At 45.6% G+C, this 20,847-nt stretch overlaps 1 protein-coding gene across 1 annotated transcript; it reads right to left on the reverse strand.

The window, feature by feature from the left end:
• Nucleotides 1-862: 862 nt before the first annotated feature.
• Nucleotides 863-3,131, reverse strand: LOC116893573 (histocompatibility antigen 60b-like). Its single transcript, XM_032895280.1, has 4 exons — nt 3,041-3,131; nt 1,699-1,932; nt 1,168-1,434; nt 863-1,023 (listed from the first exon to the last, which is right to left on the reverse strand). The coding sequence occupies exons 1-4, from the start codon at nt 3,129-3,131 to the stop codon at nt 863-865; spliced, it is 753 nt and encodes a 250-aa protein (XP_032751171.1).
• Nucleotides 3,132-20,847: the final 17,716 nt, after the last annotated feature.

The raw sequence follows: 20,847 nt of genomic DNA on the forward strand, positions 1-20,847 counted from the left end.
TGCTAGGAACATTGACATTTTCTACACAAATTATATCTTTACTTTCTTATGTATTTGGAAAAAGCCAAGAATGTCAGTGGTGAGCACTCGGCCCATATTCCCTGACTAAACTCGGCTTCAACTTCAGAGGACAGAGACATTGGAGTCACAGTTTCACATGCATGCAATTGTACCTAGGTAGAGGGACCAAGTTAAATGAGTGGACTTTGCGGTTTTCTTCATTCTTTGGACAAGATTCAGTTATGCAGCCAGGCTGGCCCTGAATTTGGTGGTCATTCTCACTGAGCTGCCTGAGTGCTCAGATTACAGGTCAGCCGACTTCTTGAATACTCTGCTCAATCTGATCCTTCTGTCTTAAGGGCTGGCCTAAGTCAGGAGCTATTGATGTACACAAATGGCCCTGGGCATAAGAATTACTGCACTGGATCATGTCCTCCCCAGAAAACAAAAAACAAACAAACTAACAAAAAAAACAGACTTTAATCACAGTCTTATGGTAACTTTTGTTGTAATGAGGAGGGAACACCTCATTCAGGTTTTCCTTGTATCTTATTTGGAACCTTGGACTATGGATTCTCTGTCCCCTCAGGAGGACATTCCTGGTTCATCCTCCTCTGACTGCAGAGTTATTCTGACTCTGCCTTCCTCCTGTGCCCAACAATCATCATCTCCAACATTCCTTTGGAGAGGGGGTTGAAGACTAAGCTGAGACTTCATTCTAGTACTCAGATAGAGAGTGGCTTGTGTTAGACCATTGGGACCCCTCCCCTGTGTCCTTACCTGATTAATATACCAAGAAAAAGAGTGACCCCAGCCCCTTCCTTACCTTTTATCTTCACCATCGTACCAACCACAAAGGAGCCTAAGGCATCAATGCATTGATGATTAATATTGCTAAACATAGAATCAATACAAATATATATTGACTCCAGGTGGTAAACACAGATGAGGCACTGTCCACTGTGGGTGGAATCTGGGTGGCAGATGAAGGCTGGGTGGGATCCAAGGTCGTTATTGTTGATCCTGAGAAAAATGAGAAAAGCTTTGAGGCTCGTCATACACTCATGCTGATATCCGTACAGGGAAATCATCACACTTTTCAGGAGAATAGTCTTGCCTTCCCCACTCTGTGGATGTTTCCTCATGATCATCTAGATAACTACTTACTTGGCACTTCTCTGGAGTCTGTCAACAATTTCCTGAGGCACTGGCTGAAATCCCCCATGGAGCACGTCCTGAGACTCTGGGCTACTTCCCTGTTATTCTGCCATTGACTCATGGTCCTGCTGGCATCAGGATGACTCTCTCTCCAGGTCAGGTCTTTTGGATAAAAGTAGAAGGGATACTGTCTATCAATCATGAAGGCCCAGCATCCATCCATGAATTCTCCTTGATTATATTGAGATTGTACAGTGACCTGCAAGGTGTGATTACCTGCAAATGACACCCAACATCATCATCTTCCACCCTTTATAGAATCATCCTCCCTCAGTGGTCCAGTCGCTCTCTGCATGCTTAGGGTCTGTATTCTTTCCTCCCTGGCTTGCTGTTTCTTAAACATTGGGTGCCATGTACCTCAAGATTGGGTCAATATTCAGCTCTTACATGCAGACACATCCACAACCCCTTCCTGCATATGCTCTGTTCTTCCTCTTCCTCATTCATAATCTCTGTCTTTGCATTCTGTCTCATACTCACCCTTGGACAGATCAAAGAGCCCTGACTCCAGGTTCGTCATCTTCTGAAAAATGTCTTTCAGGCTTTGGCTCAAATCAGCACACACCTTAGTGGCATTTCCCTTCTTTTCAGGTTTACCCACAGGTGAGTTCTGTCTTTCATCATCAAAACAAAGGAGAGGCTTTCCATTCACTGAGCACTGTCCAGGTGAGGATCTGTACTTAACAGTGAAGATACAACTTAGAGAGTCTGTCCCTGTGAGAGAAACATGCAGGTGAGGTCCAAAGTGGGAGCAGGGGTCCATAGGAGTCATGGCTTTCTAGCACTCAGAATCTCTCTTGACGGACCAGGAGGAGAAGCCTCTAATCAAGAGTTCAGCAGCTTCTGGATCTTAATTCTATGCCATAGTTAACTGTCTTAGATCTCCTAAAAGGCATACACGTCACCCGGGAGATTTGTCTTGCAAGTACACTTATTGTCTACTATCAAGTGCTGAAGTATAAAATCTGTCAGATAACATCCATGTTCCTGGGAATGAAAATCTATCTGAACACACAGTGGGAAGAGGGCATCATAGAACACATGGAAATTCAACATGGAGCCTGAAGTTGAGGGAAGCTCCTGAAGCAATGCCCCAGTTGTCCTGGACAGGGCAGCTGCTAGCTGTCAGGTCAGTGCTCATCCCTGCTCCCACTGGGCTCTGTCACACAGCACTTTTGGCCATCAGAGCTCAGCTTCTCCCAGGATAAACCTCACACCTAATCCATTTGCAAGGAGAGATCCCTGTCTGTCTGTGACGTGCTTGAAGGCCCAAAGTATCTCCTTAAACCTTTCTTTCCCACCAGTCTGGAGGTACCATGAGACAGTGGATGGGAAGGTAGGAAGGAAAGTTCAAGAACAGATTCTTGAAATGGTGCAGAGCTTGTGAGGAATCCCCAGGAAGGCAGTCTTCAGAGCACAGCTTGCCATAGGTTCAGGTCAGATGTCTGAGTCCTTCTCCAGTAGTGGTCAGCACTGTGCCCAGCATAACCAGTACCATAGCCTGGTTTTTAGACTTCCTTCCCCAGTGGTGTTGAGAACATCACCAGGTACTCTTTTCTCTCAGCTGTAACCTTAAACCCTGTAGCCCCTCTATGTCCTCCTGCCATAATTTTTTTTTCAGAACTTCTATGTGCAGCGTGGGGCAGGGGAGTATAGGCAGGCAGAGGCAGGGTCCCCAGTTGCTGAGGTGGTGAAGTAGACATGAAGCCTGGGAGCTTCCTGGTAGCTCAGGACTGAGGGAACTTCCTGACTTAGCCAGGTCCTTGTTCAGTGCCCCAACCCCCTCCATGTAGACCCCTCCATGTAGACCCTGGGAACTCACCGTCTAGCATCGCGGTCCCCAGAAAATTCAGCAGCACCAAAAGGCCCAGATTCAGAGAAAGATTGCACTTGGTGGTGGCTCTCTTTGACATGGTCTTTTCTGAGCCCAGGCAGCTTAAGGTGCGCCCAGAGCTGCTGAGAAAATCAGGAATCCTCAGTACCGCCCCGCACAGGACCCAGTACAGAGAACTGAGAAAGTTCCAGGCACCTGGACTGTGAATTCTGGGCTTTCCGCGCTCCAGCCTTGCAGGTTCCTAGTGCCCCTTTTCCTACTTGTTTCTGGGAATCCCTACAGGACCTGGTGGCTCTGGTCCTCAGTCGCACATGTGAGGGCCTGGTGGAGTTTGCTACTGTGACCTGAATACTGAGCCTACCTTTTCAGGACTCTCTCATTGGCCACCCCTTCATCTCACTCACCTGCACCTGCGCCCTCAGGGTTCCTTGGGATCAGGGTAAAGAAACAAAATAACCAGTCCCCTGGGGCGGTCCACAGCCGCTGCTTCAGGGGGCGGGCCGGAACCTGCTTCCTCAGGCTGGGTCGGAGGTGGTGGCGGCGGCTTTGAAGGTTGAGAGAAGCCCAGGCTTCAACTGAGAGAGTGAAAGGGGGATTCCTTAGGGGGACAGCAGGAGGCTCATGGCCAAGCCCCAGAACCCGAGTGAAGGGTACTGGCCCAACAAATTCCTTAAAGTCAAAGTGAGCAAACCACAGGCAGTGGGGGCAGCCCTTTGATGTGTGATGTCACCACTTGGTCCTAATGTATGTGCACGAGCCATGTCCCTCGATACGTCTCGCCAGCAGGAACGACGCGGCACACACAGGATCCTACTGCAGAAAAGCTTTAATGCGTCTTGAGAGGGAGAGCATGAGCTTACAATGCGGAGATGCCGAGTGCGGAATAACCGTCCCTTATATAGGAAACTATCCTCGCCTAGGACGTGTCACTCTCTGACTGGTCGCTGCCAATTATGTCAGATGACGTACCAAAGCGTACGTGTCCCTTTGAGTAGGGAAGTTACCAGCGCCTGCGTATTGCCGATTTTACTAGATGCGTTCTGCCGGATGCCGCTGCCATCTTGTAATGGAGTATGTGAGGACAGCTCCTCGGACAGCTCCTCACATCTCCCCTTTTTCTGTTTTTTTTTTTTTTTTTTTTTTTTTTTTTTTTTTTTTTAGCAAACAGGACACCCAGATATAGGAGGCGAAGAAGACAGAGGTCATATCCTCATACAGCGGTGGCGACCCTGTTCTAGCGAGATACCCTTAGGCTGTAGTTGGCCCGTCGCACTGCCATTTTTTGGGGGAGGGAAGACTGGGGGAGAAACCCTCATGTAATATGACATGCCTTCCAGGGAGCATATTTGGTAGAACTTCCCTGTGGGATGCTAAGCTCGTCACCCCTCATGGGCTGCTCAAGCCGGACACTCTAATCCTGTGCAATGAACCGAGGTTCTAGGAGTGCAAGAGCTGTCCAGCCGGCGACCTGTTGCTTGAGCATGGTCAACCAGATATCGGCTGACGCTCCTTGTTCAAGGGCTACAAGCGCCTGGGCGATCACTACTTTGTCCTTTCTTGTTTGAGATCTCAATTTGCAAAGCAACCAGAGGAGTAACACTAATCCACAACAGAGGATCACTCCAAAAAGTCCCACTCCCACCCATTCCTTGAAATAACAGACTGCTGAGGTGATCCAGGACGACAATCCCTCTGTCAAAGACAGGTCCAGTCAGGTAGAATTTACTTGAATGATGGTCGCTCTCAGCTCCCGAAGTGTCTGTTCAAACTCCGAGGTCCAATTTTGTAACAGATGCTGTGAAAGACTCTTAGACAGATTAGCAGCTCGGGTAAATTTGTCATATTATATGGAGGTGACACAAAGGCCTGGGAGTTTTTGCTCACAGCCAAGCTGGGCCAGTCTAATTGCTCTCGGACCAGATCTATACGTTGGTTGACAAGCATAAGGCCTCCCTATATCTGAGTATTGGCCGAGGCCTGTCTGTCCTGAGCCACAGAGATGGTGGCCGATAAATCATTGATAGTTTGGGTTGTCTGTACTGAATTTGACAAGGCCAATGCCGAGGCAGTAACCGAGGCAGCGACTGCTGTTGTAGCAATAATGCCAGCAATAATTGCAGAAATACCAAAATCTCTTTTTCCTCTAAATAAGGTCATGGTCCCCGGGGTATCAACAGGGATCGGGATAAAGCGAGGCATGCGGGTAACTACTGCGATATTTTATATGAGTAGCTGTCCAGACAGAGGCAGCAGGTTTGATGTTCCCCGTCCAGGAAAATGACAACCGTCCCTTTTCGCCCTTTCCTCCAAGTAGCATTGCCATGGGCGTAAGATCAGTGCAGCTACCATTAACGCAATGTAAGGCCACCACCATAGAGAACTGTGGCCTCCCTTAACCAAGCAGAAGATTGATTACATAACATAATGCAAGGGAGATCAAACGATGTTTTGTTGAATATGCCAAAACAAAGCTGCCCTTAAGGGGAATAGTCCTATTTTCTTTTAGTCGTTCAACCTGTGGATTCTTAGGTAAATAGGCCAACCCTAAATTCCTGTTAGTGGTACATCACCGGCATCGGGAGTGGAAAGGTTGACATTATTCCCCATCGTAGCTCGTCCTGCACCGTTGCTGGCATCCATGGAAGAAGAGTGAGGAGGTGCAGGAGTCCCAGTCCCTTCTTGATCACTTGCTGTGATGCTCTGAGTAAGTCGTCCTGGGATCCATATGGGATTTTCATTGTCCTGTGGAAAAACACAGACAGCTCCCCTGGATCTTATTAAAACAGGATCCGGGCCTTTCCATTCATTTGTCAATACATCCTTCCATTTGACTAATTCTTTTGTCCTCTTGGGCTCTGAGCAATGTCGCTCAGCCGCTGTTTGTCCAGCTTCATCAAGATTTAAAAATTTAAGGTAAAAAAGGCCAGAGCCGTGGCCACCCAGGGGGGTGGGGGGAGGTCTATCATTAATCCCCCTCTTTGTTTTATTAAATATGATTTGGCGTCTGATGAGCACGCTCTATGATTCCCCCTGTCCTTGAGGGTTGTAGGGCAGGCCAGTCAGGTGGGTAACCTGCATCTGAGCACAAAACTGACGAAATTTTTGAGATGTGTAGGCGGGGCCATTGTCAGTTTTTAAACATTTTGGCTTTCCCCAAGCACTCCATGCTTCAAGGCAGTGCTGAATGACATGTGTTGTTTTTTCTCCTGTAAGTGGGGTGGCATGTAGAATGCCAGAACATGTGTCTATAGATACATGCACATACTGTAATTTTCCAAAAGTAGAATTATGAGTAACATCCATTTGCCAGATTTGCAATGGCTGTATTCCTCTCGGGTTGACCCCGGTGTGAGGAACTGGGAGGAACTGGCAGCACTGTTGGCATTGGGTGACTATATCACGTGCCTCTTTTCTAGTTATAGAGAAGCGGCGGCGTAAAGTTTCTGAGGTGACATGGAAATTGCCATGAAAGGCTTTAGCGGCCTCTAGAGGAGAGGCCAGGGCCACAACTATCATTTTTGTGGCTTTGTCAGCCAAATCATTCTCTGAACTCATTGGGCCAGGGAGTCCAGAATGGGCCCGTATATGAGTAATGTATACAGGGAATCTTCTAGTTAATAGGATAATTTGGATTTTTCGGAAAATATCTGCCACCTTACTAGTGGTTTTAATTATACCAGCGGTTTCAAGAATACTAACAGCATTAACCACATAGGAGGAATCTGAAACAATATTTAGAGGAACCTGGAATTTTTCAATGACCTCCATGACCACTAGGTATTCTACCACTTGGGGTGAGGTTTCAAAAAATATTGTCGTGAGAATACTTGGGAGTTTACCACATATGCTCCCACCCCTGTTTTTGACCCATCCGTATGCACTGTTATCCCCTCCTTTAATGGTCTGTGGGATGTGACTCGAGGAAAACAACAGGTTGTGATCTTCAAAACACAATAGGGAGGTGTTTAGGATAATGATTATCTATCTTCCCTGTAAAGGATGTGAGCAGCACTGCCCAATCATCAGAGGTAGCGGCTAGAGTTTGGACCTGGTAGGGTGTATATGGGATAATCAAGGATTGGGGTGGAGTCCCAAAATGACAGATGGCACCTTTTAGGCCCTTAATAGCCAGATGTGCTACTGCGGCTGGATACCAATCAATAATCTTCACAGGGGAAGCATGTGGATGGATCCATAACAGTGGACCTTGTTGCCATAAAACTGCAGTGGGTAAATCCTTGGTATCTAGTACACAGAGTGAAAAAGGTAAAGACCAATCAATGCGTTGCAATTGGGCCTGTTTTATGGCATCTTCTACTTTTAGTAAGGCCTTGGTTGGAGCTGGAGTTAGCACACGAGGGGAGGTGATGTGGCCGTCCCCTTCCAATATTTTGAACAAAGGTTTTAATTCCGCGGAAGGGATTTTCAAAAATGGTCTCAACCAGTTGATATCTCCCAAGAGCTTCTGAAAGTCATTAAGAGTATGGAGGTGGTCTCTACAGATTTCCAGTTTCTGGGGTATAATCTTATCAGAGAAAATAATGGATCCTAGAAAATGACCTGTGTCAGCAATTTGGACCTTTTCTGTAGCAATATATAAGTCCCATTGTTTAAGGGTTTTTGTAATAAGGAATAGGCTTGTTTGAGTAATTCTAAGTCTTTATGACACATCAATATATCATCCATGTAATGGATTAACAGTAAATTTGGATAGGTCTCCCTGACTGGTTTGAGGGCTTCCTGAACATATAACTGACACATCGTAGGGCTGTTGGCCATGCCCTGAGGTAGGACCTTCCACTGGTATCTTTTATCAGGTTCAGTATGATTAATTGATGGGACAGTAAAAGCAAACCTGGGCCTATCAGGGGGGTAAAGCAGAATAGAGAAAAAACAATCCTTGATATCTATTATTACCAAATTCCAATCTTTTTGTAGGGCCGAGAGTATAGGAAGGCCCTGCTGAATAGGTCCAAGGGATTCCATCTGATTGTTATGGCCCTCAAGTCATGGAGTAGTCGCCATTTTCCTGATTTTTTCCTTATTACAAAAATTGGGGTGTTCCAAGGAGAGGTGGAGGGCTCCAAATGTCCCAATCTTAATTGTTCATCCACCAGTCCTGTAGCTGCCTGTAATTTCTCAGAGGTTAATGGCCATTGGGGAACCAACACCGTGTCCTCCTCCGTCCTCCATGGTATGGGTCGTGCTGCCCCAGTGGCGCCTAGGAAAAACCCAGGCCTTGTTTATGGGTGTTGGCGATCGGTTCAATGGGCGTGAGACAACCCTGTTCTAATCGCCCTAGGCATTTCCCTTCCTTATAGCCCATCCTTGACATCATGTGGGCCATTTGTGGGGGGTATTCATTAGATAAGGTCAGTCCCATGGTCTGCATAACATCCCTCCCCCAAAGATTAACAGGTAGGGGAAGTACATAAGGAATAAATTGTCCCTGTCGGCCATCGGCAGTTGTCCAAGTTAGAGCAGAGCTGATCATGGGGCGCGACTGGTAGCTTAATCCTTGTAGCGAGTGAGAAGATTTTGTGGTAGGCCATGATTGAGGCCACCATTTTGAGGAAATTATACTTTTATCAGCCCCAGTATCCAGTATGCCTTCGAATTTCTTTCCATTAATTTCTAAGCTCAATTTTGGGCGGTTGTTAAGGTGAACCACCAAATATGCCAAATCATGACCAGTGGATCCCATGGGTCCCTTGGTATCCTGTATCGTGGCCTGGGAGCACGGAAGGAGTAATAACTGTGCTATTCTATCTCCTTTACTTATGGAAAAAACCCCATCGGGATTTGAACAAAGAATCTGAACATCAAGAGAGCGCTGAGCTTCAACAAGGCCTGGATGGACTATCAGTCCTTGTAGGGCGAGAGATCCTCTCCCAAGGACAAGGCCTATGGTTCCCAGGGGTAGAGGCCCCACAGTCTGAGCAGGAATTGGCTGAATGCCCATCTGGGGCATTAGAAAAGAAGTCTGGTGACACGCATGCAGGTCCAATTTTTTGTGTCGCCTCTTGGGGACCTCCTCTGCGGGGTCGTGGCCTGTGAAAGTGGTTCCCCATATCTTTGAGGGCCCTGGGACCAGGGGCCCACCAGCCCATTTTTTGACATCTCATTAGGTCGAGTCTCCAAAGGAGGGAGTAGTTTGCCTTTAATGTCTCTCACTGATCGGCACTGGTCAGCCCTATGGTAGCCTTTGCCACATCGGACACAGAGGGTTGCAGACCCCCTGTCTCCTTTTGTCATCCTGCAGTCTCTTTTTAGATGGCCTGTTTTCCCACATTGAAAGCATGATCTTTTATCCGACCCTTTAACGGAGCGTCGCTGGGACTGGAGAATGGCGGCCGCCAGGCCTGAGTTAGTAAGGGGCCCTCCAAGTTCCCTGCAGACTCTAAGCCAATCCTGTAGCCCTTTATTTCTTCGGGGGGGCTATGGCTGCTCGGTACTCCTGGGTGGCTTGCTCAAAAATGAGCTGTTCTATAAGCGGTGCTGCTTGTTCAGGATCGCCAAAGATTCGTCCTGCAGCCTCTGTCATTCTAGCTACAAAATCTGAGAAATTTTCCTGGGGTCCCTGAACGATTTTTGTAAGTTGATTATCAATCCCTCCTCTCCTGGACAGTGCCTTCCAGGCTCTAATAGCCGTGCTGGAGACCTGAGCATAGGCGCCCCAGTGGTAAGCAGACTGATCAGCTGCAAAGCGGCCCTGTCCTGTTAAGAGTTCGAAAGTCCATTCCTGTTGCTCAGGTATTAAGGCCGTAGCATTCGCTCTGGCCTGTGTTTGGGCTGCCTCATACCAGAGCGCTTTCCATTCCATGTATTGGCCCATGCTGGCAAGGGCTGCCTTAGCAATCATCTGCCAATCAGCTGGTGTCAATGCTGTCATGGCCAACCTGTCGAGTTGTGTTAGAGTAAAGTTGGCCGTGACTCCATACTTTCTAACTGATTCCGCTAATTCCTTAATCTGATTATATTCAACAGGGGCATGGACCCGTCCTCCCTCCGGAGTCTCAAAGATAGGAAATGTCATACTCAGCTTTCTTCTCACCCTCTCGGGGACTAGTGAGAAGGCGCGTGAGCGTGTCTCATATGGAGGGGGCGCCGTTGGTGGCGGCCGCGCTAGAAGGCTTCTATTACTTCCCCTACATTCATCGGGGTAATATCTTTCCTCCTCATATTTAGCTGCTTCCTCATCTAGCTCGGCCTCCTCCTCTGAGTCTAAGGTTTTATTTTCAGAGCTTTCAGAACTGTCGAGGTTCAGCGCTTCTAGCTCTTTCACAGGGTATAGGCTGGCTCCCCCTCCTGGTTTATGTGTAGAGGAGGAAGTGCTGGAATCTGAAAATTTCAACGCTCCCTTGTCTGCGGACTTACCGGGAGGGCCTTTTTTCTTTCTTAGGACATCCTTTTTCTTGCGCGCGCCCAACCTCTCACTACGTTCGGTTTCTGACATACTTTCCCGGACTACCTCGAGAGTGGCCTGTCCTTCTACTACTGCTGCCTTACACGTTTCATCCTTTAAACAATTCTTAACCAGCTTCCATATAGCGCAGATCCTCTTCCGCCAATTTTCTGTCAAGGTCTTTTCCAAGTTTGTTCCATGAGGCAATTGTAAACGAGCCTGAAAGGCAAACCAAGGCGCCACCCTCTCCACCTCCTTCACAAAGTTTTTAAGTGTTCTTCCTCCAATTTTGATGTCCCTCTGCTTTAACACTGTTTCCAAGGCCGTGACCACAGACTGTGAGGATCCCATGATGGGCCAGGAACGCTGGCAGCTTATCTACGTCCGTCTGACAAGGCGTGAGGTGAAAGGGTAGAGACGGACACGCTGCTCTCTTATGTAAGGGAGTCTTACACGCGCCTCCCCAGATGGTGCCGCTTATCTACGTCGGCCTTATCGCGTCCTTGCTCCTCAACAGTCAAAATCGAAGGTAAAAGGGAGCTGCATGAAGCTCACTTATATCTGAGAGACTGAGACGCCTTCAGCTGCTGTGATCAAAATCCTTTTAACAGCGAAAACGGTGAAAACAGAGCATAAAGAGTAGGGTGGCTCCCAGGACAAATACTATAGCCTCAACAAATCCTTCCCAAGGTGGTGACAACCCCAGACCAAAGTCCAAGAGAGGGCTGCCTCTCCGAATGTACCTACCTGCAGTTCTGAATCCTCCTTGTTGCCAAGGGATCTCTGAAGGTGCTGACGATGGCGAGGTCTTTCCCAGGTTTTCGGCACCAGATGTCCCGCACTACGTCTCGCCAGCAGGAACGACGCGGCACACACAGGATCCTACTGCAGAAAAGCTTTGATGTGTCTTGAGAGGGAGAGCATAAGCTTACAATGCAGAGACGCCGAGTGAGGAATAACCGTCCCTTATATAGGAAACTATCCTCCCCTAGGGCGTCTCACTCTCTGACTGGTCGCGCCAATTATGCCAGATGACATACCAAAGCGTCGTGTCCCTTTGAGTAGGGAAGTTACCAGGCGCCTGCGTATTGCCCTTTTTACTAGGTGCGTTCTGCTGGATGCTGGTGCCATCTTGTAATGGAGTATGTGAGGACAGCTCCTCGGACAGCTCCTCACATCTGTGAGGACAGCTCCTCGGACAGCTCCTCACATCTGTGAGGACAGCTCCTCGGACAGCTCCTCACATCTGTGAGGACAGCTCCTCGGACAGCTCCTCACAGAGCACTACACCATTTGTCACCAGTGCCACACATAGGAGGTGTACTTTGTGTGCAGAATGTGTGTTCCTTCGTGCTTCTAATCCTCTTCACATGAGAGATTAACAAAGGAGATCTTTATATTCTGTATAAAAAAAATCAAATTTATGTACTAAAATCATTTGTCTAAAATTTAAGTTGTTTTCAAATAAAAGTCAAAATGCGAAAAAAAAAAGAAAGAAAGGAAGGAAGGAAGGAAGAAAGAAAAGAAAAAGAAAGAGAAAAAGAAAAAGAAAAAAGGAAAAGAAAAAGACTGGTGTGGTCAACCCATCCTCTGCAAAAAGTGCAGTCAGAATCAAGGAAATTTACAGCCAGAGCACCAGTTTCTGCCCACTCCCATGCATGCAACACTCACAGAGCCACTGGTTTGTTCTCACCCAGTAGGTGCCCCAATGATTGTTCTAGCAGTTTCCACTGCTGCTTCTTCTCCTGGAGACACAGCCTCAGGCTCCCTCAGACTCAGTCTGCTCTTCTCACTTCCTCCATCTTTTCTCCACACCACACTCTGTCATTCCAGCTCCCTACCCCATCATCCCCTGGTGCAGGCTCTGCTTCTTTGCTGCCCTGCTGTTTGCCACTGTCCCCACTCTACCAGTTCTTCCCAGTGACCTCCTTTCCACCCCTCCCCCGTTTCCTTCCTTCTACTCTCCCCAGTGAAGAAAAATACGTTTTTTTAAATAAAATTATGTGTTTATTATATATAAACAAAGAACACAGGAGCTGTCTTCAGACACACCAGAAGAGGGCATCAGATCTCATTACAGATGGTTGGGAGCCACCATGTGGTTGCTGGGATTGGAACTCAGGACCTCAGGAAGTGTAGTCCATGCTCTTAACCACTCAACCACTTCTCCAGCCTGACAATTTCTATCTTGTGTTGAAGAGAGACTATGCTTTTCCTTTTCCACTTAGCTCTGTGACACTTAGAGACAGTGTTTCTATTTGTAGCCCTGACTGTCCTGGAACTCATTTTGTAGACTATGCTGTCCTCAATGAACAGCCTGCATCTGTCTATAAAGTGCTGGGATTAAAGCCATGTGTCACCATGCTTGTTATTGAAAACCTGCAAATGTTGTCAGGGAATTAGATGAAGACTCTGCCCTCCTTGGACACCAACCGAACTCATGTGCTGTTGCACGCACACACACACACACACACACACACACACACACACACACAGACACAGAGGGGGGAGGTAGAGGGGGGAAGGAGAGGGGGAGGAAGAGAGAGAGGGGAGAGAGAGAGATATGAGATGAGACGGTGAGATACATGTGAAACAAAAATGAATGAAAATTTTTCATTAACTACCACTGTTATATCAGGGCCCTTGGGAGCAAATTTGTGAATCTGCTCGTGTGTGTGTGTGTGTGTGTGTGTGTGTGTGTGTGTGTGTGTGTGTTTGCCGGTGCATTGTATATTTAGAAGGTGCTGGTATGTGCATAGGGGGTTGTCAATGAGTGAATGTATATACAGGACAGAGATTAAGTTTAGGTGAAGAGTCACTGGTACCTCCAACCTGTGGGTTACTTAGATAAAGAACTTGAGATGCTCAGTGCTTGTTTGTGTGAGATAAGCCACAGCTAATGACACTCACTGTTGAGTCTGACAGACCCTCTGTGCACTGAGTCTCCCACACACTGGCTTGGGAGCTTCAGTGGAAGGAATTCAGAACAGCTGTCTCTCCTGGGTGCTGAGGCTGACCTCCCTGGCTGAGGTGTGCAGGTCTCTCCTATGAAACACTCTGATGAACCACAGCCACTCAGCTTCTCTGTCCTTTGAGCTTCTTGCTAGACTGCTCACAACTGTTTTCTAGTAATTGTTTATGTGCCATTTGGTTTGTGGGTCCAGCTGTCAGCTCACAAACATCCACAACACAGTGGTGAACAGATTTACATGGGAGCACAACACTCATACACCTGTGCTGGGATCCAGCCTTGACACAGGGTCCGAGTTCTCAACTGGAAGCAGAGATATCTGGAAGGCCCATAATAAATATACACAGACGACTCTTTGTGTACAAACTGACAGGCAATTTCAAGGCTTAAATTCTCTCTCTCTCTCTCTCTCTCTCTCTCTCTCTCAGGTTGAGGCTGCACACACTGCATTCTCTTATGCACTCTGCTTTTTTTTTTTTTTCCGGAGCTGGGGACCAAACCCAGGGCCCTGTACTTGCTAGGCAAATGCTCTACCACTGAGCTAAATCCCCAACCCCCACTCTGCTTTTCTTTTCTCAAACTCCCACACTCATGCACACCTCTGTTCATTACCCTTTCATTCTCACACACACTCTTCATACACACCTCACACATATCTCACACACACCACATTCACTCCTTTCACTCACACACACACTCTTCATACACACCTCACATTCTCTCATGCACTCTTCACATTCTCTCTTCAGTCACTCTTCACATGCTCTTCTCATGCTCTCTCACTTGCTCTCACCCTTGTTCTCAGACTTGCTCTCTCATTCACTCCCTCATTGCTCTCTCATTCACTCTTCACATTCTCTCTCTCATTCACTCTTCACATTCTCTCTCTCATTCGTTCTTCTCATGTTCTCCCTCATTCTCTCCAGTCTTTCTCTTGCCCCAGTCTTTTATTGATAATTCCAAAGCAGGTAGAAAAAAGACAATGCATAATCATTGCCAAGTCAAATTCAAAAGAATAGCCACATCCCATATAGAACTAAGAAAAACAATTGTTCCCCAAGTTTCAAGATTCCCCTATAACCAGGCCTGTGGCCAAAATAATAATAATTGCAAACTGATCATTATAAACTTTAACTTTTAACTTATTATACTTTGGAGCTCAAAGTTCTGAGATCAGCTACTTGTCTTTCCCTGTGAATCTCTACTGATAAATAACAAAGGCAAAGCGGTCAGGCAGTGGCCAGAAAGAATCAAGTTAACCCTTACCTCAGTGGTTCTGCTAGCTTTCTGTTCCTTGCACACAATGACTCTCGTAAGAGTCCCTGTATTTTGATTTAGTTTACTAGTTTATAATTTTATATATTCTATATTTCCTAATCCAGGAACCACTCTCAAGTGTTATATAAAACATATTTCCTAACTTCAATAACTTTTTCCCTTCTTATGGTCTCAATGTTGGCACTAATTCATTTTCTAATAATTTCTTTAACATTTCTTTGCAAGTCAAGCATTAATCTGGAACTACTATTGTGCAGTTATTATGTTGTTTCCAAGATGAGAACACAGGGCTTCCTCCTGGGCCATTAGTACTGTGCTGTGCTGTGCTGTGCCCCTATGCCTCAATTTCCAATTGCTTAAGAATCATTACATCAGGGAACATCTAGTTTCACAGAATTCTCCTGAGCAGAAGAAAGAAGTAGGAAAGTCAGATATAATAGAATAATTATACATACCAAGGCCAACTGAAAGGCAGTCAGCCACAAATGAAATCTATACAGCCGTTATCCAGGGCTAAGGGTAGGAGAAATGGGAACAGCCAGTTTTTACGCAGAGATGCTGCAGGCTACTGAGATGTCTCCATCTCGGCCTACTGCAGGCAGCTTCTTATTTCAGATGGCGGGTCCCCTGGAGGGATCTGTCTTCTCTTCTTAGCGTCCCAAAGGCCACCCTACTTTACAAGGAGCTGCTGTGGGCTTCTGAGATGTCTCCATCCAGGTCTACTACTGGCTGTCCCTGTCATCCTATGTTGTCCCCAGCATACCTACAGCAAAATACCTAAATGTAAAAATTAAGAAATATGTTGTCTCTTTGGAGATTGTTGTATTTCTGTATGAACTTCCTAGTTTTCTGCTATGGAGAGTATTATTAGGAACTTAACAGCGATTGCATACAGTTTCTGGGCCACTGTGGTTGGCATGAACTTTATGATAATTTTCCTTCTAATCCTTGGACACCGCATGCCTCCCCTTCAACTTCTTTCCCCTGTCCACAGATTTTTTTACTCATTTGGCTAAGTTGATTTGTACTTATTGAATTCTTAATATTACTTCCATTGAAGCACTTCTTTTAAGTTAAATTTCCCATCATACATATTAGTGTGTGTACATACACCTAATTTTTTTGTTTGCTGAATTTTTTAAAAATTTACAACTTTGTACTTGATTTGTTTCTCCTAATTTCTTTTTTGTTTGTTTTGTTTGGTTTTGTATGCTGGGTGCTCAGTACCTGCACAGGCCTACATCAAGCTAAATACTTATGGTTTTAAAGCTGTAACATGATTTGGAATTAACTGAAGGTTATCTGCACCTTCCTGCTCCATACTTGAATCCTTTACTTTTATCCTGAGATTGTTCCATGTTCTTTAATAGTTTGGACTAATGATGTCTTAAGGTCATCTTCTCCTGAGCTCCTGAGGACGGCTGGGACAATCAGCATCATGGAAGAGTCTGGGCCTGTGAGATGGAAGGTTTCCTCACAGCTTGATGATGTAGCTTGTGTGAAGCATTTAGACCTCTTCTCTTTGGTTCCACCCTCTATAAAAATAAGTGTTTTCAATTGAGTGGTACCCAAGACTCTCATGGTTCCAACACACATGATTTTTTTGTTTTAATTAAATTTTTTTGAAGCTGGATTTGCTGGTTTTTTCATTATTGGTTGTTTTATTTAATTACATGTCAAATGTTACCTACTTTCCCTGGTTCCCCTTCTGCAATCCCCCTATCTTATCCCCATGCCACCCTGCTCCTATGAGGGTGCTCCTCCACCCACCCACCTACCCACCCACACCCACCTCATCCCTGAAGCATCCCCCTGTGCTGGGGCATCAGGCTAGCCCAGGACCAAGGGTTTCCTGATCCCATTGATGCCAGATAGGCAGTCCTCTCCTACATATGTAGCTGGAGTCATGGACTCATTCATTTGCACTCTTTGGATAAAGGTTTAGTCCCTGGGAGCTCTGCGTGTCAAGTGAGTTGATACTGTTATTTTTTCTATGGGGTTGCAATCCCCTTCAGCTGCTTCAGTCCTTTCCCTAGCACTTCCATTGGAGTTCCTCTCCTCAGTCTGATGGTTGGCTGTATCTGTTTCTGTATTACTCAGGTGCTGGCAGAGGCTCTCAGAGGACAGATATACTAGGCTCCTGTCAGGAAGCTCTTCTTGGTATCAGTAATAATGTATGGGTTTGGGATGGATCCCAAGGAAGGGCAGTCTCTGGATGGCCTTTGCTTCAGTCTCTGCTCCAGGTTCTGTCCCTGCATTTTCTTTAGGAAGGAACAATTCTGGGTTCAAAACCTTGAGATTGGTGGGAGGCCCCATCCCTTGACTGGGACCATGTCTACCTAATCCAGGGGGTCTCTTCAGGTTCTGTCTCCTCTCTGTTATGTATTTCAACTAATGTCATCCATATTGGGTGCTGGGAACCTCTAGCTTCCCTGGTGTCTGGGACTTTCTAGTGGTCCCCTCTTGTTCCATACCCGACACAGCTACACATTTCTATTCCTTTCCGTGTCCCTCTGAACTTCTCTCCTATCTCTTCACATACCTGATCCTTCTCGACCTTTTTTTCCCCTCCTCTCTCTCTGAGGTTAATCCCTCCTCAATTGATCATTTTGTTCCATCTTCTAACTAGAATTGAAGCATCTACATTTTGGTCTTCCTTCTTGTTTAGCTCCATGTGAGTTTATGAATTTTAACTTGGGTATTCCAAGTTTTTGAGCTAATATCCACTTATCAGTGAGTTCATACCATGTGTGTGTTTTTGGGTCTGGGTTCCCTCAGTCAGGATGGTATTTTCTAGTTCCATCCATTTGTCTAAAGATTTCATGAAGTTATCATTTTTAATAGCTGAGTACTACTCCCTTCTGTAAATGTATAACAGTTTCTGTATCCATTCTTTCATTGTGCGCAGCTGGGTTGATCCCACCTTCTGGTTACTATCAATATGGATGCTATGAACATAGAACAGATGTCTTTATTATATGTAGTAGCCTCTTTTGGGGTATATGCCCAGTAGTGGTATAGCTGGGTCTTCAGGTAAAACTATTTTCAATTTTTTCAGGAAACATCATATTGACTTCTAGAGTGTTTTGCCAGCTTGTGATCCCACCAGCAATGGAGGAATGTTCCTTTTCCTTCACATCCTCGCCACCATCTTCTGTTGCCTGAATATTTGATCTTAGTCATTCTGACAGGTTTGAGGGGGAAGTTCAGGGATGTTTTGAGTTGCTTTCCCTAACTACTAAGGATGTTGGACATTTCTTTAGGTTCTTCTCAGACATTTGATAATCCTCATTTGAGAATTCATCATTTAGCTCTGTATCCCTCTTTTAGTGGGGTTATTTGCCTCTCTAGAGTCTAACTTTTTGAGTTCTTTGTATATTTAGGATATCAGTCCTATATCTGATTTCATGTTGCTAAAGACCTTTTCCCAATCTGTAGATTGACATTTTTGTACTACTTACAGTATACTTTGCTTTAAAGAAGCTTTCATTTTCAAGAACTCCCATTTGCTGATTGCTGATCTTGGAGCCTGAGCCATTGGTATTCTGTTCAGGAAATTTCCCCTGTGCCAATGTGTTCAAGGCTCCTTCCCACTTATTCTTCTATTACATTCAGTGTGTCTGGTTTTATGTGGAGTTCATTGATCCACTTGGATTGGAGTATAAGTAGATACAAATGAATCACTTTGCATTCTTCTGCATCCCAATCACCACTTGTTGAAAATGCTTTGTTTTGCCCACTGAAAGGTTTTGGCTTCTTCTTCAACGAACAAGTGACCATAGAGGAAGCATGAGTATATTTCAGTGTCTTCAATTCTATTCCATGGATCTACCTGCCTTTCTCTGTACCAATACCATACAGTTTTTATCACTATTGCATTGTAATATAGCTTGAGATCAGGGATCTGATCCCCTCAGAATTTCTGATATTGTTGAGAATAGTTTTTGATATCCTGAATTTTTTGTTATCCCATGTTTATGCTCATCATCCAGGAGATTCTTAGCTTGGCCAGCAGATGTCAGGATTTGATTTCACATTCTAGCAGACCCAGGAGATGAATGCAAGCCTCTGAGTGCCATTCATGTTTGAAATTAACAATAGACACATTGCTCATTTGAAAATGACATCACACATTGCTGAATGGTCTGGTTTTTAGCCCATGCCTTGATTCATGAAACAGATAAATGTTTAAAGAGTATTTTTTTAAGGAAGTGGAAGTGCGAGCCTTTCTTCCCAGCACAGTTAATATCCTTTGTAGCACTGAATTTGTAGAAAGATATTGTGTAAATTTGGTTTTGTCGTGGAATATCTTGGTTTCTCCATCTATGTTAATTGAGACTTTTGCAGGATACAGTAACCTGGGCTGGTATTTGTATTCTCTTAGGGTCTGTATGACATCTGTCCCAGATCTTCTGGCTTTCATAGTCTCTGGGGAAAAGTCTAGTGTGATCCTGATAGGTTTGCCTTTATATGTTACTTGACCTTTTTCCCTTACTGCTTTTAATATTCTTTCTTTATTTTTGCATTTGGTGTTTTGACTATTATGTGACGGGAGGAGTTTCTTTTCTGGTCCAATCCATTTGGAGTTTTGTAGGGTTCTTGTATGCTTATGGGCATCTCTTTTTTTTAGGTTAGGGAAGTTTTCTTCTATGATTTTGTTGAAGATATTTACTGGTCCTTTGATCTGGGAGTCTTCACTCTCTTCTCTACCTATTATCCTTAGGTTTAATCTTCTCATTTTGTCCTGGATTTACTGTATGTTTTGGACCAGTAGCTTTTTCCATTTTCCATTATCTTTGATAGTTGTTTCGATGATTTCTATGGAATATTCTGCTTCTGAGATTCTCTGTACTGTCTTGTATTCTGTTGGTGATGCTTGTATCTACGGTGCCTTGTCTCTTCCTTTGGTTTTCTATATCCAGGATTCTTTCCCTGTGTTCTTACTTTATTGCTTCTATTTCCATTTTTAATTCCTTCAACTCTTTGATTGTGTTTTCCTGGAATTCTTTCATGGATTTTTGTGATTCCTCTCTATAGGCTTGTACTTGTTTATTTATGTTTTCCTGTGTTTCTCTAAGCTAGTTCTTCATATCTTTCTTGAAGTCCTCCAGCACCATGATCAAATATGATTTTAAATCTAGATCTTGCATTTCTGGAGTGTTTGGATATTCAGTGTTTGCTTTGTTGGGAGAATTGGACTCCCATGATGCCATGTAGTCTTGGTTTCTGTTGCTTGGGATCCTGCGCTTGCCTCTTGCCATCAGGTTGTCTATGGTGTTACTTTGTTCTGCTATTTCTGACAGTGGCTAGACTGTCCTATAGGCCTGTGCATCAGGAATGCTGTAGACTTGTTTTCCTGTTTTCTTTCAGCCAGTTATGGTAACAGAGTGTTCTGCTTTCGGGTGGGTAGTCTTTCCTGTCTACTGGTCTTCAGCTGTTCCCGTGGGCCTGTGTTCTGAGTCTACAAGGCAGGTCGCTTGGAGCAGAAAAGATGGTCTTACCTGTGGTCCTGCGGCTCAAGTTGCTCATGGGGGGCTGTTTTTGAGCTCTCCGTGAGGGTGGCAACCAGGATGACCTGTGCCGCCTTTTCCAGGATTCCCCTGTACACCGGGGTCCCAGATAGCGTTAGGTGTTTTCATCTGGAGTCAGAAAAGTGGGCAGAGTGTAGTCTCTTCTGGCTTCCCAGGTGTGTCTGCCCCTCTGAAAGTTTAGCTCTCCCTCCCATGGGATTTGGGTGCTGAGAACTGTTGATCCAGTTCCTTCAGGTCGAGGCGGTATCTGGAGTGTGGGGGAACTACAGCTCCAGTGCCCCTATCTTCCGGTTCCCAGAGGCCGCATACCATTTCCTCTTGGGCCAGGGATGTGGACAGGAGTTGGCAGTATTCATGGTCTCTCCCGCTCTGCAGTCTCAGGATTGCCCACCTGTCTGGCAGTGAGCTCTCTCTCCCAATGGGTTTGGGAGAAGTGAGCTGTGGGCCAGGATCAGCGAGGTTGGGACTCCAGCTAAAAACTAGAAGTTTCCAGTCCCAGAGGAATTTTGCCTCTGAGTGTCCTGAGACCACCAGGCAGGTCGTTTGGAGCAGAAAAGTTGATCTTACCTGTGGTCCCGCAGCTCAAGTTGCTTGTGGGGGTCTGCTTTTG

The sequence above is a fragment of the Rattus rattus genome, chromosome 2 (assembly GCF_011064425.1).
Source record: "Rattus rattus isolate New Zealand chromosome 2, Rrattus_CSIRO_v1, whole genome shotgun sequence".
Taxonomy (NCBI): domain Eukaryota; kingdom Metazoa; phylum Chordata; class Mammalia; order Rodentia; family Muridae; genus Rattus; species Rattus rattus.